General features: G+C 44.8%; 1 protein-coding gene and 1 pseudogene across 1 annotated transcript in view; one reads left to right on the top strand and one right to left on the bottom strand.

Annotated features, from left to right (window-relative positions):
* The window catches only part of LOC134393168 (nesprin-2-like), a 272899-nt gene that overhangs the window by 42408 nt on the left and 205024 nt on the right, over positions 1-25467 (top strand). Inside the window, exons 14-26 of the mRNA XM_063118134.1 lie at positions 360-518; positions 1208-1369; positions 2422-2523; positions 4682-4882; positions 5506-5677; positions 6385-6497; positions 9611-9813; positions 10240-10359; positions 12006-12294; positions 13360-13529; positions 16581-16872; positions 19075-19194; positions 20461-20787. Coding sequence (XP_062974204.1) covers positions 360-518; positions 1208-1369; positions 2422-2523; positions 4682-4882; positions 5506-5677; positions 6385-6497; positions 9611-9813; positions 10240-10359; positions 12006-12294; positions 13360-13529; positions 16581-16872; positions 19075-19194; positions 20461-20787 — 2430 coding nt within the window. The remainder of the gene's footprint in view (positions 1-359; positions 519-1207; positions 1370-2421; positions 2524-4681; positions 4883-5505; positions 5678-6384; positions 6498-9610; positions 9814-10239; positions 10360-12005; positions 12295-13359; positions 13530-16580; positions 16873-19074; positions 19195-20460; positions 20788-25467) is intronic.
* LOC134393846 (5S ribosomal RNA) lies at positions 6021-6139 on the bottom strand (annotated as a pseudogene).

Here is a 25467-nt window from a genome sequence, read left to right as displayed (position 1 = left end):
ATTGTGGGATATCGCAGTTATGAACAAGCTCACAAGTTATACCTGGATAAAGAGAGGGATGAAAGCATGCAGTTCTGTCTGAAAGATAAAATACTTAGGGTTAGACTTTATTCTGGACAAAAAGCCCCAGAAAATCATGATTTTTCTTTATTGAGAATATGACTGGTAAACCTCTCAATGGAATGAGTCTTTGCTTCTTTTTCTGTTCTTCTTTTTGTATTTTTTTTAATGATTTGCAAATATCAGAATCAAAGGCACTATGTTATTACACATGTGCACACACAGAGAAGTTCCTCTTTTAGAATTTGCCCCAGATGCCATGCACGTGCTTACAAATGCATATTCTCACTCTCCCATAGGTCAACTTGGTAAAACAAGAATTTCACAGCCATTCCGAAGATGTCGACAGAATAAACCGGATCTGCAAAAACCTCCAGTCCCATCTGAACAAAATGAAGAGCTTTGAGGATCCTCCCTTCGAGAATGAGGCTAACGCTATTGTGGACAGATGGCTGGATGTATGTAAAGGGTGTTCTGATCTGTTATGCATTATAGTAATTGATTCGCAAGTAATATTTCGGATAAATTAAATGCGCCACGCTGAAGGAATCGCAAAGAAGAAAAATTCAAACGTTAATCAGAACAGAGCTTAAAAGTGTGCGAGACCGGGGGGTGGGGTGGGGGTCGCGTTGACGGATCTCTATGGCTTTCTGTCTGATGTAGGGCAAGGGATCATTCTGGGGGACACGGACAAGCGACATTGGCCTGTGTTGTTTGGATGGCTACGCTCTCCTCCTGGGAGCCTTTCCATGGGTGCTGATCTTCGGAACGGGCTCTATAGCAATGCTTTGCTTAAAAGATGTTGAAATCTCCTTTGAATTTGTCTGGGCATTTCCTCAGTGACTAGTTGGAACACATTATTGGGAGACGCTCAGGTCTTGATGAGCCAAAAACACCTTGCAAGACCTGTCTTTAGAACCTGGAGAATTGCCATGGTTTTTTGATATGGTAATATTTAAAGCCATATTTGGTCAGAAGCTGGCTTCATCCAGGGGAACATGGGATTGCCCCCCTCCTCCTCCTCCTCCTTGTTTATGCGTCTGATTTCATCTCACCATGTCTTTATTTATGAAGTTGCTTGATGACAACGCCTTATGTTTTGCCTTCTTCCTTTTTCTCCTTTGGAAAATATCAATCCCTCTGCAAGATCAATGAACGGACTGAAAACTATTGCGATAATCTGGGAAGGGCTTTGGCTTTATGGGATAAACTCCTTAATTTATCCAGCTCAGTGGATGAATGGTCAAGCACAGAGCTGAAGAACTTGGAGGAAGGCCCCTTGGCTGAAAATGACCTGGCGGAGTTGAAGGTAAGGCTTTGCAAACTCCCTGGCGAGGGAGGCTGAGTTGGCTTCCTCTAGGGTGACCCTATGCAAAGGAGGACAGGGCTCCTGTATCTTGAACAGTTGTACAGAAAATGGAATTTCAGCAGGTGTTGTTTGTTTTGCATGCAGCACCTGGTGAAATTCCATCTTCATTACAACCATTAAAGCTGCAGGAGCCCTGCCCTCTTTCGTATCTGGTCACTCTAGTATAACTCCTGCAGCTTTAACTGTTGTGATGAAGAGGGAATTTCACCTGGAGCTGCAGGCATCCAAATGACACCTGCTGCAATTCCCTTTTTATGCAACTATTAAAGATGCAGGATCCCAGTCCTCCTTTCTGTGTGGTCACCCTAGCTTCCTCTCTGCTGTCTTGCCACCCAGCAGACATTTTTATTCAAGCAGCCCTTTGGCAGGTGTGCCAGTCTCCTGGGTTGGGTGCTGTTCTTATTCTTTTATTATTCCGTTCCTAAATTGTCCTTTTAATGTATTTGTTTTATCGTGATTTAAACTTAAGTTTTTATTTGAAACCTTAGTTGTTATTTCTGTTAGCTGTCTTGAGCTCCATTTCCTTGGTGGAAAGGCGGGCTATAAATCAAATAAATAAGTGTGTTTGACAAAACTTATCTGTCAATAAATACAGTTGACAAAACTTTATCTCTGTGAATAAATACGGTTGGCTGGTTCTAAACTGGATGCGGGTTGAAGTTGTAAATTCAATTTTTCCTTCCCCCTTGCTCTCTCCCATTTCTTTCACGGTGCCCTCTCCCATTTGCTCCCGTGCAACATTTCCTAACACTGTTTGGCTGTGGAATGCTGGGAGTTGGGAATTGTAGGACTTTTTCCTGTCTCAACATGCATAGAATTGTAGCTTTAGGCTGCGATTCAAACTTACGCCAAATGGATGTGTGGTTTAATGTCTCATCGTACCCCAGAGCTTAAGATCAGTGCTTCCATTCGCTTCTAATTGGAGGAATGAGAATTAAATCCAACCCAAACTTGTTAGGTGCATAATAGACTTTCTTTGTCTTTCTCCTCAGGCCGGCTTACAGTTCCAAGAAAAAAAATTAGAGGAATTTGACTCAAAGGTGGATGAAATACAAAATCTTCTCAATGGCAGTGAACCCCCTCTTGAATTACAGGTGAGAGGGTGGTTTAACTAGTGTTTGGTTGAGATTTATTTTGATTTATGTATTTAAAAATAATGATATGATGCCCAAAAATATTTCTTAGGACATTCCCTGCCCACGGGCTGAATTTGCTTTTCTTCTCCCTCCTCCCAATCCCTTCTCCTTTTGTGTCCTGTTTTTTAGATTGTAAGCCTGTGGACAGGGACTGTCTTAAGAAACATTTTTGTAAGCTGCCTTGAGAGCCTTTTTGGCTAAAGGGTGGGATAAAAATGCTCTCTCTCTCTCTCTCTCTCTCTCTCTCTCTCTCTCTCTCTCTGTAAATTAAAAAACCAGGTTCCCTGGGCGGCTTATGAGAACAATAAAACTCAAAAATACAACCAGAAACGATTATATACAGGGTGTCAGATGCCTTCCCCTTTGGGGCATCAATGAAGAGGAAGAGAGAACTTTCGTGGCCACCTTTGTGGCCATGGAATTGGGGCCGTGTCCTGAGCCCATAGCAGGAGCAAAATAGCTCTATGGGAGATGATAACCCAGCAAAGGTCAGGAGAAGAGGAAGAGTTTATATGCTGGCTGTCCCTGATTTACGAATTGCAGCTGGGCCTGCCTCATTAGTAGCTATGGCAGGGTCTTTCTCTCATGAGTAGACCCTTCCTTCTGAATAAGCACTGGGTGAAAGGATCTTCTGGCACCCCAAATTCAACTCAGCGTTCCGCCTGGTCCATCACCACCAGTGCTGTGATGAAACGTAGGCGGAGGGAGGAGAATCTGGAACCCTAGCAGGGCCCAGGACAGGGTTGAAAGGGTTCTTGGGTACCAGAGGCAAGACATCCCTGCCAGAGGACCTCTCTGGTTGCCCCAAGTCTACTGTGGGAGAGAGGGACGCTGAGGGATTGAACTCCTCCTCCCAAGTGGTCTTGCCTGGGCCAGCCAGGAGCCTGACAAGCAGCATTTTCAGTGATGTTCTTAGAAGTGAGAAAATTTCCAAAAACTTTCAGTGCAGAAAAGGGCAACTAAAATGATCAAGGGAGCATCTCCTCTATGAGGGAAGGTTACAACACCTGGGATTGTTCAGCTTGTGGAAAAGGAAGGTAAAGGGAAACATGATAGAGGTGTACAAAATGATGCCTTGTGCGGAGAATGTGGATAGGGAGACATTTTTCTCCCTCTCTCAAAATACTGGAACCCAGTAGGGTCATCCAATGAAGCTGATGGGTGGGAGATTCAGGACAAGTAAAAGGAAGGACTTCTTCACACAGCGAAGAGTTAAACTATGGAACTCACTACCCCAAGACTTCATGATGGCCACTAGTTTGGATGGCTTTAAAAGGGGGTTGAATAAATCCCTGGAGGAGAAGGCTATCCATGGCTTTTAGTCCTGATGGCTAAGTGCTACCTCCAGAATCAGAGGCAGTAAGCCTGTATATACTAGTGGGTCCCTGCTCGACAGCTGGTTGGCCACTGTGTGAACGGAGTGCTGGACTAGATGGACCCTCGGTTTGATCCAGCATGGCTCTTCTTACGTTCTTATGTTTGTGAAGTGGGGAGCTGTTACTGTGATAAGTGTGGCAGAAGTGGTTTATCAGGAATGGGGAGTCGTTTTTGGTTCCAGTCATTGCTCTACTGCCCCTTGCGGTGATGGAGTTGTGGTCAGTGGTCTGGGGAGCGTCTATGCTGCTCCGTTATGGCGTGGATGTAGGATTGTTCCACTGGAAACAAAGATGGCAGCGCCCACTGAAAATGGAATCGTAAAATCCACTTCTCTCCTAATTCACCCTCTAATGAGACTTGCTGCAACGTACTATGAGTTTTCCTGCCCCCATTCCACACCACTGGATACCTTTTGTGGGCCAGGGAAGCTCACATTGTGGTGGCATCTCTAGATATTATGGGGGACTGAGGGTGAACTATAGACCTGGGGCGCCATTTTCAGCGGGAGCTCTCTGTCTCCTGTCACAACTAGTTTTACCATTAAGAACAAATATCGGGCTCACACCTAAAAAAATCCCCCGTAACATGTGAAAAGGCTTTCAGAAACAGAAGGAGACCGTAATTTCAGATAGCAGTTAGGTAAGTACAAATAGAAATTCATCCTCTCTTATACTTGACGTAAGAGGAAGAAGATAGGCAGGAGAACTCCTAACCTCGTCTCTGTGTTTCCCATTTGCAGGTCATCAAATCCTCTCTTCTGAACAAAATGGAGCTAATAAGAAAGCAATTACCCAACAAGTCGATACCCACTGAACTCAATGGCAATACAGCGGAGCTAAAAGGAGACCTTGACCTGGCCAAGACACAGATTGGAATGACAGAATCCCTTCTGAAAGCTTTGTCTCCCTCCGATACCTTGGAAATCTTTACTAAATTGGAGGTACTCCAAACACACACACACACACACTTTGTTAATACCAATGATATTGTCACCAAGTGCCTGTCCTTAAAACTGTGGGTTCATTTATTACATTTCTATACTTCCCAATGGCCAAAGCTCTCTGGATCCAGACTTAGGCATGCTTACAGTAGACCCATTTATTTCAATGGGTCTACTCTATGTCGGGATCTAACCCTGTGTTTAAACCTCCTCTAAAGCTAACAAAGGACACTAAAGGTCCTCTATCCCTCTAGTATGTGTATTTCCCAAATATCCACTCCTGCCAGCTTAACCAGGGTTAGGAATTAACATCAGCATCAAACTTAACCAGGGTTGTTGTTGTTGTTATTGTTGCTGTTATTATTATTTACATTTATGTAAATAGGCAAGGACCTAATCCTTTGCAGGTGCATTTCAACAAAGATTAGAGAGCCTTTTAACTTAATTACTCCTTTCAGTGTTCCCAAAAAAGTCAGTTTTGGCCTTTTTAATGATGTAGGTCCAATAGAAATATGTAATATTTCTCACAAATATTAAATATTTGCTGCAATTTTTGTCCTGATATACGTTTTTCTGTCAACATGTTTGTTTTTTTTAAATGTTCTTTCTCCTTTCTTTCTTAGGAAATACACCAGAAGATTCTACAGCAAAAACTTCATGTGAATTTGCTTCAAAAGGAGACGTCTTATTTGAACCCTGAAGTGATTGAATTACAGCAGCAGCTTAAAAGTATGACTGACTTATTTAATTCGAAGAAGCAAATCTTTCAAGATCACTTTACTACTATCTTGGACTGTAAGTCAAATTTTAATGGATGAAACCCAATGTTGTGTGAGTGGGCTTCTACTTGCATGATGTTATAATCGCCTCCTCTCTTCTGCCCTGGAGCTCCCTGGGTCCCCTGAAAATCTGCTTTGGAGGGTCCCCCAATCTCCTAGAACAGATTTTGAGAGCCCGCCCTCCCTGTTCTGCTGACAGAAGCAGTTCCAGACGTGTCAGAACTTCATCGGATACCACCCAATATTACTGCTAGGCTTCCCTCAGCTATTCACACACTCAGTTTGGACAACACGTTAGTCAGAGCAGGACATGGTGCAAAAGCACCCTCCCACCCATGTTCCCCAGCAACTATTGTATAAGTCTACAGCACCCTGCATTCTCTGGCGGTCTCCCATCCAAGTATTAACCAGGCCCAACCCAGCTTAGCTTCTGAGATCATACAAGATCAGGCATGTTCAGGATGTTATGGCCATAGGCTGCCTTAAGGTCTTTCCCCCTTAAGGTCTTTCCCCCTTTTCCTTCCCCATTCCTCTTTCCCCATGTGTTGTGACGTTTTAAGATTGTAAACCCGCAAGCAGGGAGTGTCCTATTTTACTGATTTACATCTGAGCCACTCCAGGAGCTGTTTTGGCAGAGGCTCAGGAGATACACGCTTGAAATAAATAAAATTAATTTGCTTTCCTTAGTCCCAAAGTCATATTTTGAAATGTATCTCTCTGCAGATCAGTGCAAGGATTTTGATGACTGGTTCAGCAGCACCCGGCTATCTCTGGGGGAATGTTTTGACCCCTCAGAAACAAAAGAGATATTAGAAGAGAAAATTCAGCGACTGACGGTAAGGCCTGAGACTTGAGATACCTGTGTGAAAGAACCCTCTTCTTTCTGGATTAAAACTGAAGGCACACTTCACTTTTTACACCTCCCAAATGGCTTACTTTTAGAATGTGAAAGTGTAAGAATTAGTTTATTTATTTATTTTTGCATTTATATCCTGCCTTTTTCCCTCCAAGGAACCCAAGGTGGTGTACATAATCCTCCTCCTCCTCTCCATGTTATCCTCACAACAACAACCCTGTGAGGTAGGTTGGGCTGAGAGTCTATGACTGGCCCAAAGTCACCCAGTGGGTTTCCATGGCCGAGTGGGGACTAGAACCCGGATCTCCCGACTCCCAGTCCAACACTTTGCTTAGATTAAGATTGCAATTCTATACATGCTTACTAGTGAGTAAACCCCATTGAACACAGTAGCACTTCCTTCTGAGGAAATGTGCATTGGACTGCACTGTAAGGTTTGCACTCCCATACACACTTGATGTGGCTTACTTCAGAGTAGACACAATAAGATTGCACTGGTGATCTACTAAAAAGATGTCCCTTATTAATCAGACAGCAGCTTTTGGAAAAATATATTTTTAGTAAAGGTATTTACAAAGACTGCAGGTGACAAGTGCCGTCAGAGAAACGCAGTATAAGAGAAGAAGGGCAAATGCTTCTTCGTAGACAACTTTTCTCAACCTGGTGCCCTCCAGAAATGTTGTACTGCAACTCCCATCATTCACAGCCAGCATGGGTTCCTTTCTTTTATACAAATACATTGTTATAACCTTATTTTATCCTGCCCTTTGTCCAGAGTTCCCGGGACAGTGTACACAATCTTTACCCTTTTGTCCTCACAACAACCCTGTGTGGTAGGGCGGTATTGACTATCCCATGGCGCTCTAGTAAGCTTCGAGGACAAGTGGGGATTTGAACCCGAGTCTCCGGTCAAACTAAGCCCGACACTGTTCCTACTGCACCCCGTTGGTTCTTTTGATGCAGATTTGAGCGATTAATTGAGTGGCTTCAATCACACATGAAGTACAGAGAGAGCCAGGGCAGAGTCATCCCCAGTGGAGATTGATAGGAAGGTGGCAAGGCCAGATCAGTGACTCATGCAGAGCTGCAGTAGGTAGCCTCCTTTGCTGGGGGCTGCTTTGGGACAGAAGCTTTTATTTATTTGTTTATTTATTTATTTATTACATTTATTACATTTATATACCACCCCACAGCCGAAACTCTCTGGGTGGTTCACAAAAATAATAATTATTTAATTAATTTTAATTATTTTAATTATTATTTTAATTATTTAATGCATTGATTTTCTCGTCATTATGACAATTCAAAGTGCTGATTATCACCTATAAAGCCCTATACGCCTCGAGTCCAGGTTATCTGGTCTTCTCCCATAGGAGCCTGCCCATGCTCTGAGATCTTCTGGGGAGGCCTTTCTTTCAATCCCACCAACATCCCAGGCACGCCTGATGGGTACGCGGGAGAGGGCCTTCTCGGTGGCTGCTCCAAGGCTCTGGAACTCCCTTCCCAGGGAGGCTAGACTTGCTCTCGCTTTTTTACACTTTCGGAGGCAGGCAAAAACTTTTGGAAATACTCTTGACCTGTGTTGATGTATTGGGGTTGTTGTTGTTTTAAATTGTTACTGCTTTCTAATTTTTTAAAAAATGTTTTTAATTTTACTGTGGGTTTAATTCTGTTTTTTAACTTTTGTAAATTTATATGTCCAAATTGTAGATGTTTTAATCTTGTAATCCACCTTGACTCCCAGTACTGGGAAAAAGGAATACTACTACTACTACTACTACTACTACTACTTTCTTACCCACTTCTCCCTCTGGATTGAGGCGGGAGCAACATTACATACGGATACTATAAAATACATAAAACTGATTAAAACATATACAACTAATACAATATTAAAATTACAGTCAAATATCTTAAAATCCGACTGGGTAAGCCTGCCAGAAGAGATCTGACTTTATAGCCTTCTTGAATTCAGAAAGACTGTTAAGTTGGTGGATCTCTTCCGGCAGGCCATTCCACAGTCTGGGAGCAGCAGAAGAGAAGGTCCTCTGGGTAATACTGGTCATCCTAACTTTGACTGACTGAAGTAGATTCTTCCCAGAGTGTGCAGGGCGGATTGTACAGGAGAAGGCGATCCCACAGGTAGCCTGGACCCAAACCATGTAGGGCTTTAAAGGTAATGACGAACACTTTATACTTCGCCTGGAAACTAATTGGCAGCCAGCGAAGTGATTTTAAAGTTGGTGTAATGTGGTCACCCCTAGGTGTGCTGCTGACCAACCTGGCTGCCATATTTTGCACCAGTTGAAGTTTCCGGACTAGGCACAAAGGTAGCCCTATGTTAGGGTGATCATATGGAAAGGAGGACAGGGCTCCTGTGTCTTTAACAGTTGTATAGACAAGGGAATTTCAGCAGCTGTCATTTGTATATATGGAGAACCTGGTGAAATTCCCTCTTCATCACAACAGTTAAAGCTGCAGGAGCTATACTAGAGAGACCAGATTTAAAAGGAGGCAGGGCACCTGCAGCTTTAACTGTTGTGATGAAAAGGAAATTTCACCAGGTTCCCCATATATACAAATGACACCTGCTGAAATCCCCTTATCAATACCACTGCTAAAGATACAGGAGCCCTGTCCTCCTTTTCATATGGTCACCCTACCCTATGTAGAGAGCATTACAGAAGTCAAGCCTCAAAGTTACCAGCATGTGCACTACTGTCTTTAGGCCTTCCAACTCTAGGAAGGGGTGCAGCTGGCATATCAGCCAAAGCTGATAGTAGGCACTCCTTGCCGTTGCCTCCATCTGATGATGATGATATGCTAGCAGATTCTCTTGACACAGTTTTGACTCCCACTGAGCATGAGAGCTTAGTTCTCTTGAAAAGACTTGCCATTAATATTGGGTGATGGAAAAGTTTTGATTAATCGGAGACAGCCTGTTCGCAATTCATCACCGGCTGCTGCAACCAGTGACTGATAAACATGCATGTGTGCCCCAGCGCGTAGTGAATCCCGTGTCAACCCACTACGCCAGCCCTCAGATCATAGCGCTTTACAGAGCCGTACCGCGTTGTGGTTCTTTTTGTCCAGAGCTTCCTAACTTTTGAAGGCAAAGGCAGCGATATCCATGAGGTGAAAGCTCTCCTGAGCCAGCTGAAGAGGTATTTGCCCCAAGCGCACGTCAACCAGCTGAGCAGCTGGGTAAGGGACCAAGAAGCTGAACTACAGAGAGTGGCGTCCAGATGTCAGGGGCGACTGAACGAACTCCGCGTCTCCTCGCATCAGTTTGCTAGGTAAGAAGCCGAAATGAGCTGGGCTCAGCTATCTGCAACTACGCTTTTATTTGAAATGTTTATATCCCACCATTCAACCATGAAGGTGGAATACTAGTCATAGCATTTTCATTGAACGGCGATTGCCTGTTGGATTTTACGGCTATATCATTAAGCTCATTTAGCTATTGTATTTAAATTTTTTATTACATTCATTCAGGCGGCAGACATAATCCTCCTCCTCTCCATGTTTATCCTCACAACAACAACCCTGTGAGGTAGGTTGGGCTGAGAGTCTGTGACTGGCCCAAAGTCACTCAGTGAGCTTCCATGGCCAAGTGGGAACTAGAACCCGGATCTCCCAGTCCAACGCTCTAACCACTACACCACGCTGGCTCTCTGTTTCTTAACCTTTGTATCTATTTCTTAACTGTTTGTTTTTTAAAGGCTTGAAGATGACTTTGGTAGCCTGGAAGAATGGCTAAGTTGCCAGGAAGAGAAATTGCAAAAGAGTCAGACGGAAAAACCAGGACTTGAACATTTCTATCAACTTCTACTAAAACAGAGGTATCCTACTTTTGCCATAGTAGCTCCCTTTGCACTTTGGCTGCCTCTTTGGGGCTAGTCTCAATGAAATACCTGTGTGTTTTGCACATGAGCCTGTTTGTATTCAAATGTATCTCCTTACATCTTTGGCACTTGCAGTCAGACGTAGCCATGCGTGAACTCCCCATATCTGTCACCAACTTAACAGTCTTCCAGAATTTAAGAAAGCTATAAAGACTGATCTCTTCCGACAGGCCTACCCAGTTAGAATTTTAAGATGCCTTTTTTAATGGTGTGCTGCTTTTAATGATGCACTGTTTTTAAATGTTTGAATTAGTTGTATGTATTTTATGGTGTTTTTATTTGTGTTGTACCCCACCTCGATCCAGAGGGAGAGGCGGGTAAAAAATAAAAATATATATATATTATTATTATTATTATCATCATCATCATCATCATCATCTTTCCCCACATAGGTGAAAAAGCAGGGAGAGTGAATTTGAGCTGAAATGTGCTCCTTGTTTGCATCTATAGCTATAATTTGTATTTGGATGGGTGGGTGGAAAGAATAATAACATAATAACACCTAATAAAACAAATAAGGGTGGAATCCTATGCAGATTTAGAGAGAGGGAAATCCTACAACTTCTAGCATTCCACAGCCAACCATGCTGGCTGGGGAATGCTGGGAGATGTAGGACTTTTTTTTCTGTCTAAACAGGCCTAGGGTGGCACCTTAAATATGGTTTGATTTTTTTGTTCACCAGTTTGGTCAATTCTCATGAAAGACAGCATTTACCATCATATGCTGAGGTTTTAACTGACACAAGTATAGTTGTTTTAAATGGCTATTGTTGTTGTTTAAACTTTTGGTGGTTTAAAATTTTGTATATCTGTTTTTAACGTTCATTGTTCGGCTATGGGGTGGTATATACCGTATTACTTTGATTCTAAGACGCCATAGATTGTAAGACGCACACTAATTTCACTACCACCAACAGAAAAAAGCTTTGATTCTAAGAAATAATAAACACACTCGCGATTCTAAGACGCACCCCGTTTTTAAAGATGTTGATATGGGGGAAAAAGTGTGTCTTAGAATCGAAGAAATACGGTAAATGTAATAAATAAATAAATGAAATAAATAAAAGGCAGATCATATGGAGTCAGCCCATTGACCCATGTAGTCAACCATTCCTTGGGAGCTGTTCTCCAAAGCCTCGGGCATCTGATACTTGAAACCTTTAGTGTAGGGGTGGACTGCACACGGGAGGTGGGAAGGGGGGAGAAACTGGCAATTCCATGTGGTAAAAAGGTCAAATTTAGCACTACGTAGTGCTACCACTGCCATTAAAAAAAAAAAAAAAGCAACCACAGGTGGTTATTTTATGGGGGTGGGTGGGTGTTGTGTTCCTGCCACCGAATTTGGCAGAGGCAGTGGGGAGATGCATGCAGTCCATGGGACAAATATTCCCCACCCATGCTTTCGTGAGAGATGCCAATAATTGAGGCACGTGAAAAGTACCATTGAGTTATGGCCACTTACATTGGAAAAGAAAATAATCTGTTGTTGTTATTGTTGATCTTCTTCTTCTTCTTCTTCTTCTTCTTCTTCTTCTTCTTCTTCTTCTTCTTCTTCTTCTTCTTCTTCTTCTTCTTCTTCCCAGAGAATCATTTGATTCTTTTGCTTGGCTGGCAAATTCTTTGAGGAACTCTGGATTTTCAAGTGACGACTTGATCCTAGAATCCACTCAGCTTGTGAGCAGGTACAAGAGTTTGCTGAGCCAGGTCCGTAAACGCCTCAGACTTCCTCAGGTTCTTTCTGCAGAGGAAAAGAATTTCGAAGAGCTTGCCCAGAGCATGTTTTGCTGGGTTCAAAGACTGAAAGAATCTGTCCTTAGATTGAGCTCCAAAGAAACCAAGATACCCGTGGAAGAAAGGCTGTGCCAGATAAAGGTACTAAAACCCACCAGCTGCTTTATTCTTTGCTTGTGTGAGGCAATAAATCTCCCTCTTGGACATTCCAGCCTGGTGACAACCGTCTACAAGTTGAGTCTCAATTAGGCCTTTCACTTGTGAATTGATGTAACGTAATGGCTCAGTTCAGGCAACACATTTCTCAACAGTGGTTTTAGAACTTCACGGTGGAGTTTTTACACCACCGTTGAGAAACATGTTGTCTGGTGGGAATACATGTTTTCCAAAAAGTGTTTTCCAAAGAAACATTGGAGGGTTTGTTTTAGAAAACACTCTGTGCTGAATATCCACACTGCGCAGAGGAGAGTTCCTTCACAACCTTTGGGTAACATTTTGCGTGGAGGGCTCTGTGGAGTTTTCTGTTGCGTTGACTTTTCCCACTGGCTACAGAGTTCGCTGGCAAGAGCGGTGAAAGGAGCGTCTGTCGCTCTAGGAGAGCTGCCGAGATTGTTTTTTTGTAGCAATGGCTAATGGGATACCATCAGGAGGACCGGGGAAGGAGAGAGGACGGAGGAACTGTTAATCAAATGTCGTGATGGATTCTACTCAACACCATGGTAGCCCACAGTTACACAATGGTGGAGTTAGAACATGTTGTGTGGGGAGAACCCCCTAGAAACTCAGCTGTTGAGTGAAGTTTTCACACTGCGTTGACTAATGTGTTGTCCGAACTGAGCCCGTGACATAGAATTGTAGTACCATGAGGGAGAACAGCCTTCCCTAACCTTGTATCCTCTAGATGTTTTGGACACAATTTCCAGAGTTCCTGACTATTGGCCATATTGGCTGGGGTTGATGGGAGTTGAAGTCCAAATCTTCTGGACGGCACCAACCAATCTCCTCCCCGCCCTAGAAAATAGGCTGCCATCAACATATTATCTATCATTTTACAACTCTTAATTGGAGTCAGACTGTCAAACGTACCTAAAAGCAAAATAATAGGTTCCATTGGTAGTCTGCATCCTTGTTATCTCATCTTCTCATAGACTAGATCAAAACCACGGAGGGAAATCAATCCCCCTCATGCTGTTTCTTGTAATACAGGAGATTGTACTGCTGAAAGACGAAGGCGATGCTAAATTACAAAATCTCACAGCTCTTGGGGACCACTTGAAGAGCGATGATGGGAGCAAAAACCTAGCTGTTCAGCAAATGGTTTCCGACGTTCGAAATCAGTGGGAGTGCACCATTCAACTGGCCACCGATTATCTGAGGTAGGTTGCTGTCAGATAGGAAATCTGTCACAGAGCTGGAAAAGATGGCTGAGTCACTTCTGTAGTCAGTTTTCTCTGGAGAGAAAGCATTCTTAATTCAGATTTAGTTCTCCCTGTGGTAAACCGGTGTCTTGGACACAGGGAAAAGCAAAGAATCTTGTGGAACCTTTAAGACTGACACGTGAATTGTGGTGCTCAAATTCACGTCATTAGATCTATGAGTTCTTGAGAACAATGGTTCAGCTAGGGTTGGAACTTGGAGCTAAAGTCAAGAGCCCCACAAAATATCGCAAAATATTCTTATGTGCTTGGGGTCATTCTAAATTACCTTCCACGGCTCCCTTACAACTCGCTGTCTCTGATTATAAAGAGATTAAGGATTCTCCCCAACTCTGTAACTCTTGAACTAGGCCAAGGGGAAGGGCCAAGTGAGGCCTGTGGTGTAGCAGGAAGTCAGGCTGGCGGATAGAGGATGTAAGATGGAGGAGAAAGAGCTGGTTTTGGCTTTGCAGTAAATCCGTAGACATCTGAGGGGAAGCAGGGACCTGCTGGACTGATAACATTGTGGATGCTCACTGTGAGCAGAGTAAATATACCTTTGATGAAAGAAACACCACAGGTCTCCTCAGGAAACCGAAGCCTGAGTAAGTGCTGAAGCTCCTGAAGCTTCAACTAGGATGATCAGGGGTCTGGAAACAAAGCTCTATGAAGAGAGACTGAAAGAACTGGGCATGTTTAGCCTGGCGAAGAGAAGATTGAGGGGAGACATGATAGCACTCTTCAAATACTTAAAAGGTTGTCACACAGAGGAGGGCCAGGATCTCTTCTCGATCCTCCCAGAGTGCAGACACGGAATAACGGGCTCAAGTTAAAGGAAGCCAGATTCCAGCTGGACATCAGGAAAAACTTCCTGACTGTTAGAGCAGTACGACAATGGAATCAGTTACCTAGGGAGGTTGTGGGCTCTCCCACACTAGAGGCATTCAAGAGGCAGCTGGACAACCATCTGTCGGGGATGCTTTAGGGTGGATTCCTGCATTGAGCAGGGGGTTGGACTCGATGGCCTTGTAGGCCCCTTCCAACTCTGCTATTCTATGATTCTAAGCTTCTCACCTCTCAGAAGTGAGGTGCGGGGGCGTAATAACATTTATGTGTTCATCAGGCTCGGCGAACAATTTTTCTTTTTCTTGTTCTAAGCAAGAATGTAGAAGTTGTTGTTAAGCATGGAATGGCTGCCATTGAGAGTGCGGAAAGAGAGAAATGTTAGTTCCGTCCTTCGCAATTGGAGTAATACACATGGCCATCTAAAGTGGGGGTGGGGGGGCATACGATCATTAAGTCTAAAATGACCTAGCTGCTCCTCTGTACGCAACCCATGTAGTCCCCCAGGACACTCCCTATCACCCCTTTTCTTCTCTTTTTTTGGGTGGTTATTATTACTATTTATTACATTTACAGTATATAGCACCCCATAGTTGAGGCTCTCTGGGCGGTTTACAGTGATTAAAAGCTGGGCTGCAGCTGCTGCTCAATGTTCTAATTATTTTCTAATTTATTTATTTATTTATTTATTGCATTTCTATACCGCCCAATAGCCGAAGCTCTCTGGGAGGTTTACAAATGCCTCTGGGGCCTATTTGGAGTCATAGAATCATAGAATAGCAGAGTTGGAAGGGGCCTACAAGGCCATCGAGTCCAACCCCCTGCTCAATGCAGGAATCCACCCTAAAGCATCCCCGAAAGATGGTTGTCCAGCTGCCTCTTGAATGCCTCTAGTGTGGGAGAAGAGCCCACAACCTCCCTAGGTAACTGATTCCATTGTCGTACTGCTCTAACTGTCAGGAAGTTTTTCCTGATGTCCATCCGGAATCTGGCTTCCTTTAACTTGAGCCCGTTATTCCGTGTCCTGCACTCTGGGAGGATCGAGAAGAGATCCTGGCCCTCCTCTGTGTGACAACCTTTTAAGTATTTGAAGAGTGCTATCATGCCTCCCCTCCATCTCCTCTTCTCCAGGCTAAACGTGCCCAGTTCTTTCAGTCCCTCTTCATAGGGCTTTGTATCCAGACCCCTGATCATCCTGGTTGCCCTCCTCTGAACACGCTCCAGCTTGTCCGCGTCCTTCTTGAATTGTGGAGCCCAGTCCAAAGGAATTCTGGGAAATAAAGATGGCGCTGGAGGCTGGCAGCATGCCAGCATGCCCTGTCAGTTAGAACGTGTGTGTTTTTTTAAAAAAAAATTACAATGACTGGCGGGCACCATGCTGTCTGTGGATGATGGGACTTGCAATCCAGTACATCTGGAGCGCCACAGGTTGGGGAAGGGTGTTGTATACCTTTGGGCTTTGCATAGAAATGCGACACACCCGTCGGGCCTCTCTGGATTTCATGGCCTTTAAGGCCATTGTGTTTACAAAGCTGTCCCCCTCCCCCTCCTTTATTTTTCTCTATATTCATGTCTATCTCATTAACTTAGGCCATAGGTAGACGGGGTGATATCCCGGGGATCGCCCCGGAATCATCCCTGTGCATCCACATGACGCACGAGATCCCGGGAGCAGGGAGGAATGATCCCTCCCTTTCCCTGGGATCTCGCCCTAAGCTGCTAGCCCACTTTTTCCGCGTTCTCGGGCTGATCCCGAGACCGTGGAACATGTGGGCGGGCGTCGTAGTTTGTCCCGGCTCCTTGCAAGTAAACGCAACGAGCCGGGAACCACGCACCATTTTTACCATTTTTCACACGAGCGCTCATGCGCTCTGTCGCCTTTAACAAAAAAAAACAAAATGGTGGGTGCGATGTTGTGCTCCACGTGTAGACCAGGGCAATGATCTCGCGATCATAAAATCGTGAGATCGTCGCCTTAAAAACCCCTGGTCTAGCTGTGGCCTTAGGATCCCGCCATGCTCCTGACAAATGTGGGGTTTTGTGCCAAAAAGCTGGTGCTGCAATAGATCCGTCGTGCCTTAAGGCGCCATGACAAGGCTCTTGGTGTCGAACTCCTTTTCCATTCCAAAACAGTGCGTTGTTAAACCGGTATTGGTTTTTCTCCCTTAGGCACCAAGAACAGCCTCAAAGGGAACAAGGCAGGCAAAGAGAAGACAACGAAACTGCAGCATTTTGGGAACCAAGCAGCCTGAAGCAGGAATTAAATCTTGCTCTTCAACCCGGCTCATGCGAGGTGCAAAGTCGGTTAACAAATTACACTGCGCTCCTGCAGGAGGTGGAAGGTTTAAATGAAATAGCAAAGAGAAATAGTTCTTTGGGTGTTTGGCCTGACAAATCTTTTACTGACGAATCAAGGTTGGCTTTACAACACCTCCATGAAAGTCTTCTTATGCGGTTGCAGGTGAATATGAAAGCAGCTCTTTGACTCCTTGCAATAGACATCTTCTTTGGTCAGCAGAACAGGCTAGATTCTCACCAGTACTGGCTTCTCGTTAAGTGTGTGTGTGTTTGTGTGTGTGTTGTAGTGGGTGGGATGTTGCATATATGAATGGTCCTCCATATCAAAATAACCCACACATAGAAAAGTAGAAGTAAGCCCACTAGTTCTATTTGTGCAGGAAAGTTGCCTTCATGTGGAAGCGTTCAACCATGTGACCCCCCCACCCCCAGCTGCAGACTGAAATAGTTCAGCCTGGGAACAGTTTTAGCATTTCGTCAGCTCTTGGTGTGAAGTAGGCAATAAACCTCTTCATAGAATCGTAGAATAGTTGACTTGGAAGGGGCCTATAAGGCTGTCGAGACCAACCCCCTGCTCAAGGCAGGAATCCGCCTTAAAGCATCCTTGACAGATGGTGGTCCAGCTGCATCTCAAATGCCTCTAGTTTGGGAGAGCCCACAACCTCCCTAGGTAACTGATTCCATTGCCGTGCTGCTCTAACAGTCAGGAAGTTTTTCCTGATGTCCATCCGGAATCTGGCTTCCTGTAACTTGAGCCCATTAGTCCGCGTCCTGCACTCTGGGAGGATTAAGAAGAGATCCTGGCCCTCCTCTGTATGACAACTTTTCAAGTATTTGAAGAGTGCTATCATGTCTCCCCTCAGTCTTCTCTTCTCCAGGCTAAACATGCCCAGTTGCTGACCACTGATCATCCTCATTGCCCTCCTCTGAACACACTCCAGCTTGTCTGCATCCTTCTTCATAGAATCATAGAATAGTAGAGTTGGAAGGGGCCTATAAGGCCATCAAGTCCAACCCCCTGCTCAAGTGCTTGAAGTGTGGTGCCCAGTACTGGATGCAGTACTCAAGATGAGGCCTAGCCAGTGCCTTCTACAAGTGACATAAGAATGCCCTTTTCTCTCTAAGGATGTGTCATAAATCATTGGAGTTGAGCGATCAGCAGCAGCTAGAACTGGTCATTAAATAGTCTAAGGTCAATAAGCCAAAGATATCTGTCTGAAGCCAAGGAAAATCAAGTCAGATATAGGGACATCCAGAAGAATAGTCAGAGTCATTCTGTCTTCAAGAATAATTCAAGCCGGCTCCAGGAGCTGGCAGGAACGTTTACTGCTATGGATAAACATATACAACAATTGCTTCAAGCACCTTGACCAGATACAAAATAGGACAGGCATGACTCCTGCAACTTTAACTGTAGTGATGAAGAGGGAATTTCACCAGGTTCCCCATATATACAAATAGCACCTGCTGAAATTCCCTCTTCTATACAACTGTTAAAGATACAGGAGCCCTGTCCTCCTTTTCATATGGTCACCCTTTTTAACTGTCACTAACAGTGCAGTTCTGTGTGTATTTGCTCAGAAGTAAGTCCCATTGAGTTCAATGGAACTTACTTCCAATAGGAACACAAGTAGCTGCCTTATAACAAGTCAGACCATTGGTCCATCCAGTTAAGATTTGTTGACACTAACTGGAAATACAGTTCTTTAGGGTTTCAGACCAGAGTCCTTCTCAGCCTACGAGGAAATGACAGGGATTGAACCTTGGGACCTTCTGAATGTGAAATAAGTGCTTTGCCACTGAACCACGGCCCTTTCTCCACCTGTTGAAGTGTGCATAGGATTGCAGATCGAATGCCATTTCATTTCATTTCGTTGCCATAGTAGAAGAGAGCATTCAGATTAGTTCTCTTGGGGACATGACATCCCCCACGCTAGAAAAATGATATGTTTGGTATTTATGAGATTGCGTAAATGCTAATATCCAGTCATGCGAGATATGGGTCACCATCAACCTATTATTGTTAGGCAAACTACTGTTATGATGGTTGAGTGGGCAGAGGATGATAAAGCATGCTGTAAGTGCCTTTGGGCTGCTGCTTAGTGGGGTGCCCCATCCTAATAGCTCTACATTTCCCTTTGACATCTCTTGTGACTGGGGTGGGGGGACCTTACCGACCACCACCACCAGTACTCAGTATTCTCTGAGCATCAAAGGGAGCTTAAAGCAAGTTGTAAGATACAAGAAAAGGAGACAGCTGGATGTTTTTAGCTTCTGATGAAAATATTTTGAATGGTCAGTGATGCATGATGTACTTTGTATACGGCCATGTTGCATTAAAATGTGGGGATTGATTGATTTCCAGAATACGGCAAAGCTCTTGGAAGGCTTCTCTGAGGAACACCAACGCTGTAAAGAGCTGATGGCGTGCTTGAGGGCCACCCTGAAGCAGCTCTTGGAGCCTCCCGAGGAAGGGCAAAAGCAGGTCAGGAGGACTTTCTTTTCAGAGGACTTTGAAAACTGATAAAATGTAGAAAATACTGACTCCTTAATTAGGGTAAGGTGGGGGATAGGAAGCGTTGGGCAACAGGACTCATATTTCACGCACAACGTGTGATTATTGTTTTAGGTTTTGTCTCTACAACTTTGAATGTAGAAAATGACTCTGGTTTTGTTTTTACTTCTCAGTGCTGTCAGCTTAAGGAGGGTGACCGTATGAAAAGGAGGACAGGGCTCCTGTATCTTTAACAGTTGCATAGAAAAGGGAATTTCAGCAGGTCTCATTTGTATATATGGAGAACCTGGTGAAATTCCCTCTTCATAACAACAGTTAAAGCTGCAGGAGCTATACTAGAATGACCAGATTTAAAAGAGGGCAGAGCACCTGCAGCTTTACAGTTGTGATGAAGAGGGAATTTCACCAGGTTCTCCATATATACAAATGACACCTGCTGAAGTTCCCTTTTCATATGGTCACCCTAGCTTAAGGGACTGTTCACATAACATGCTAACCTACACTCAGTGGTTGAGTGTGGTTGTTTTGAACCGTGGAGTGGTTTGTTGAACTGTAGGTTAGCATGTTGTCTGAACGCAGCCAGGGTGTCTGTTAATGTAGGGTGACCACATGAAAAGGAGGACAGGGCTCCTGTATCTTTAACTGTAATGTAGAAAAGGGAATTTCAGCAGGTGTCAATTGAAGAGGGTGAAATTCTCTCTTCATCAACACAGTTAAAGCTGCAGAAGCCCTGCCCTCTTTTGTATCTGGCCACTCTACTATAGCTAGTGTAGCTTTAACTGTTGTGATGAAGAGGGAATTTCACCACTTCAATTGACACCTGCTGCAATTCCCTTTTCTACGTTACTGTTAAAGATTTCTGGTCACCCTAGTTAACGAAGCAGTGTGGCTTATTTTTCTCAAACAGCCCACCTTGAGACACCATGGTTTGTTGTTCAGGGTAGTTAACAAGTCACACAATAACCCACCCTATGGAAAACATGCTGCTGCATTCAGACAATATGATCACCCTCAGTTCGACAAACAAACAAGGGTTCAAAACAACCCACACTCAACCACTGAGTGCAGGGTTAGCATGTTGGGTGTACAGCCCCAGTGTCTCTGTGAGCAATTCCGTGAGACTTTCATCCTTCATGATTTTATTTATTCACTTCCTCGTTTGCCAGTGTTTTCATAGAGGGCAATAGCTTTTTGCAGCTGCAAACACCTTGTAATTACTCTTGTTCTTCATTTAAGGTACAACAAGATATCCGTTATCGAACTGAAGACACATTACGGGGGATTTTAGCATTAGTAGACTCGACCAGGCAGAAGCTCTTCCTGCCAGAGCAGACGTGTGTTAAGGGTAAGGTAGATCCACCTCAGGCTAAACAAAAGAAGCGTCTTAAAACTAAACACAGACGTGTGGAGCAAGAGGCCGGGAATGTCCAGAGTGATATGCAGACCCAAGCGGAGGTAGATAAAATGACAGGCGCAGGAAAACCGATGATCTCTGGTATTCCCTTTCCTGCCGAAGAGATCAGCATGATGGAAGTGTTTGAAGGATACCAGAAAGGAAGATCTGTAAGTATTGTGGGATTTGTTTATTTGACTTTTACTCCGCCTTTTTACCAAGAAAGATAGCACTCAGGGCAGCTTACAATCACACATCAAACATGATTAAAACAATAATAAAACAAATTAGCCGGAGAAAACAGATTTATTTATTTACGAAATTATTTCTTGAGTTGTCGTACAGCCCCAGAAGGTGACTTAAACACAGCGAAATTAAGAAGAGGCAGCTGTCCTGCTTGGGCTGTAGGATGTTCTAGGTGCAGATCAGGTATCTACAGAGGGATGATCAATCCAAGCCAAGGTCAGAGCACATGCAGTCAATCAGTCAAGAAGGTCAGGTAACAACAGTAGGATCTCTTCTTGATCCTCCCAGAGTGCAGGACACGGAATAACGGGCTCAAGTTAAGGGAAGCCAGATTCCAGCTGGACATCAGGAAAAACTTCCTGACTGTTAGAGCAGTACGACAATGGAACCAGTTACCTAGGGAGGTTGTGGCCTCTTCCACACTAGAGGCCTTCAAGAGGCAGCTGGACAACCATTTGTCAGGGATGCTTTTGGGTGGATTCCTGCATTGAGCAGGGGGTTGGACTCGATGGTCTTGTAGGACCCTTCCAACTCTGCTATTCTATGATTCTATGATAGTCACAATAACAGGCAAAGGGCAAAACACCATAAACAGTCAGTACTTTACACAGTCCGGAGGGTGAGTCGGTAGGTAGTCCAAAAGGTCAGTAAACAGGATATCAAGCAAGGTTCCGGAAACAAGATACCAAGCAGGATGAACGAAAGTTGTACCAAGGCTGGCTGATTCCAAATGCAGGCTTTTAAGCCCAAACCCTGTTGGACCCCGCCCAGAGCTCAGCTGCAGTAATCAAAGCTCTCCTTTCAGAGCCCTACTCCTGAGGAGACCCTTCCTCCCTGAGGAGATCTTTTCTGCAGGCGAGTACTCCGTCACACAGGAGCCTTACTCGCCTGTGGCTTGAGGCGACCTCACTCCCAGGGGTCAGGGGGTGCTCAGCCTCTGCCTCAGTGGCAGAGTCCCTTTCTCCTGGCAGGGATGGTCCTACAACTACCTCCCCTGAGGGCTCAGACTCCTGTGGGTCTGATGGTGGTCTTGGGTCTGGGGCTTCGGCTTCTGGGGCACCCTGGGCTTCTGGGGCCTCTAACTCCTCCTCTGAGGAGGACTCCTTGAGTAGGGGCATGACATCGACAAACAATCTTTTAAAAACAGAGGACGGAGGTTATACATAGGGTTGTTGCAAGCGTCTGACTGGGTCCATGAGGGCAGCGGATCCCCGCCCACCCCACGTCCGGCCCTCACGGATCCAGTCGGACACTCCAGCCTGCTGCTGCAATGGCGCATTTCCCCCTTTCACGCTCATGGCTCCTGCCACTAGTGTGGAAGGGGGAAATACCCAATTGTGGCAGCAGCTGCAGGCAGCAGCCGAGTGCTTGCCAAGGCCCCGTGAGTGCTCGGCGGAGGCTCGCGCAGACTGGCTCATGGGGGCAGGCAGCAGTAGCAGCAGGCGAGTGCCCTCAGGGCGAGTGCTCGGCAAGTTTGCCCATCTCTAGTTACACACTTAAAAAATATTATTATTTCTTATTATTTATTACATTTAGATACCGCCCCATGACCGAAGCTCTCTGGGCGGTTTACAATAGTGAAAAACAGTGAACATTAAAAACAAATACACAAAATTTAAAGCCATCAAAAGCATAAAAACAATCATATCCATTTAAAATAAACTATTCTGGGGTCAGTTAAAAGCTCAACCTATGTTGTTAAATGCCTGGGAGAAAAGTCTTGACCTGGCGCCGGAAAGATAACAATGTTGGCGCCAGGCGAGCCTCATCGGGGAGATCATTCCACAGTTGGGGGGCCACCACTGAAAAGGCCCTCTCCCTTGTTGCCATCCTCCGAGCTTCCCTCGGAGTAGGCACCCGGGGGAGGACCTTAGATGTAGAGGGCAGTGAGAGGGTAGGTTCATGTTGGGAGAGGCGTTCCGTCAGGTATTGTGGGCCCAATCACCCGGAAGCCGTGTGGATCAAAACGTTTTAATAGTCTGCTAAAAACTAAACAAAGAAGGGGGCAGTCTGACATCCTTTGAGAGAGAGTTCCACAATTGGGGGGCCGCCACGGAGCAGGCTCTGACCCATCCCACCGCCCTCCTCCATGCCATTTCAAGGGGAGCAACCACCATATGCACTCCCCTGCCCCCAATGGATCTATATGGGGAAATCTCTAGGTCATTTTACCTGGTGCTTTCACCGACTCCCACATGAACCTGCCTAAATACTGAGTTGATCTTTAGGGTTCCCTTTTCTGTGTGGCCATCTCTGCACAAAGAGGCTCTCGTACCACCAAATCTTTTGACTTTTCTGGCATAGGGCCAGGATTTTTATTTGCCCAGCCCTTTTAAACCTATAGAGCCTCGTGTGGCGCAGAGCCATAAAGCAGCAGTTTCTGCAGCTGAAACTCTCTCTACGGCCTGAGTTCGATCCCAGCGGAAGCTGGTTTCAGGCAGCCGGCTCAGGTCGACTCAGCCTTCCATCCTCCCGAGGTTGGTAAAATGAGTACCCAGTTAGCTGGGGGAAAGGTAATCACGGCCGGGGAAGGCAACGGCAAACCACCCTGCTATAAGGCCTGCCAAGAAAACATCAGCGAAAGCTGGCGTCCCTCCAAGAGTCAGTAATGACTCAGTGCTTGCACGAGAGGTTCCTTTCCTTTCCTTTAAACCTATGCAGCATCTATTTATCACTGCCGTTCTTTAGACTCTTTTCTCACCATTGGTGTTCAAGTCAATGGGCTGGATCCAGAATATGCCTCCTGCAGGCGGAAGGGCTCCTTCTTCTGATCCAGCAAAGCATGACCAGTGGTAGAATGGGGATAGGATCATAGAGCTGGAAAAGGTCATTTAGGCCATCAGGTCCAACCTCTTGTCACTTCAGATTCTCAGTGCATCGATTCTCCCCTTCCTCTACAGCCCCCTATTCCGCCCCCCTCCAAATTGCTCTTGAGGATTGGGGTGCCCCTTTGAAGTGTTGTGCATGATGTCTCTGGGGGCTGCAGTGAGAAGATGAAATCAGCGTGTCAAGGATAAAAATCCACTTTGGTTGTAAGGCAGCTCTGTTTTATTGAGCGTAATACAGCTGTATGGAGAGAGTCCCACAGACAAAGAACTTCTCGGCTGGCAGTGTGAAAAGCAGGTGTATTTATACACAGTAGCATCTTAACCAATTAGCAGTTGGCAAAATTCTAAAGCAAAACAAAGACAGATCAAAGAAAACTTCTTCACTATACCTTTTCGACAGATGGCCCATAACTCTTCTGGCAATGTCAGATTGACCTGGATGGTCAGTCCTCCTTATCAAACTAGCTTATTGGTCTTCTGCTATATCAAAAGTTCTTGACAGTTAGAAATTCCAATTAAGCAGTTTCAGCATTAAAGCACATTCCAGCACATACATCATTCCGATCCCATCATGCAGTTCACTTGCAAGAACCAAACTACATACAGAGGGCTGCATATAGAGCAAGTATATCAAGGCTTGTGGCCTTGCTATCTCAAGTGAAACTCATATCCCCCTTCCTTTTCTGCCGGTGGGAATGTTTTGAGTGGAACAACGCTCAAAGGATGATATTGCTGGTGGAAGGAAATGCTGGATCCAACCTACTGGATCCAACCTAAAGTCAGAAGACCTAAAGACAGTAGTTCACGCACTGGTAACTTCAAGGATTGACTTCTGCAATGCGCTCTACATAGGGCTACCGGAAACTTCAACTACTTGCAGCCAGGCTGGTCACCGGTACACCTAGGGGTGACCACATTACGCCAGTTTTAAAATCTCTTCACTGGCTGCCAATTAGTTTCCGGGCAAAGTATAAAGTGCTGGTTATTACCTTTCAAGCCCTACATGGTTTTGGGTCCAGGCTACCTGTGGGATCGCCTTCTCCTATACAATCCGTACCGCATACTCAGGTCCTCTGGGAAGAATGTACTCCAGTCAACAAAAACAAGGCTGACAACTATTACCCAGAGGAACTTTTCCTCTGCCGCTCCCAGATTATGAAGTGACCTGCCGGGAGAGATTTGTCAACTTAACAGTCTTCCGGATTTTAAGAAAGCTATAAAGACTGATCTCTTCCACCAGGCCTACCCAGTTGAATTTTAAATTTGCCTTTTAATAATGTGCTGCTTTTAATAATGTATTAGTTTTAAATGTTTTAATTATATGTATTTTATTTTATGGCATTTGCATTTATGTTGTACCCCTCCTCGATCCATAGGGAGAGGCGGATAACAAATAAATATATTATTATTATTATTATTGTGAGAAGACTTCCATGGGGCTTACAATTTATAATGATAACATGACAATTAAGTCACAATTTCATTACGCATTGTAAGCCTACTACAAGTTTTGCTTTTAAATGAAGGCCTGGATAGTGGGGGCAGTATCCAGTCTTGTCAGCGTAACAGCTTTCGCGTTTGCTAGGCAAAGGGAAAAAGCAGTGATTTGCCACTGCCTTTCAGCGATGCAATTTCCTATTGGATTTGGCAGAAAATTGCTGCTTTTCTCCTTTGCCCAGCAGACGCAGCAGCGTTGCTTCAGGCTAGTGCAACATAGTTAGCGGTAGTACTGGGAGAGCATTGGATACTGCCCTAAATCTTGAATGAATACATATC

This window comes from Elgaria multicarinata, chromosome 2, assembly GCF_023053635.1.
Source record: "Elgaria multicarinata webbii isolate HBS135686 ecotype San Diego chromosome 2, rElgMul1.1.pri, whole genome shotgun sequence".
Classification (NCBI taxonomy): Eukaryota; Metazoa; Chordata; class Lepidosauria; order Squamata; family Anguidae; genus Elgaria; species Elgaria multicarinata.
This window is presented reverse-complemented; position numbering and strand designations above follow the sequence as displayed.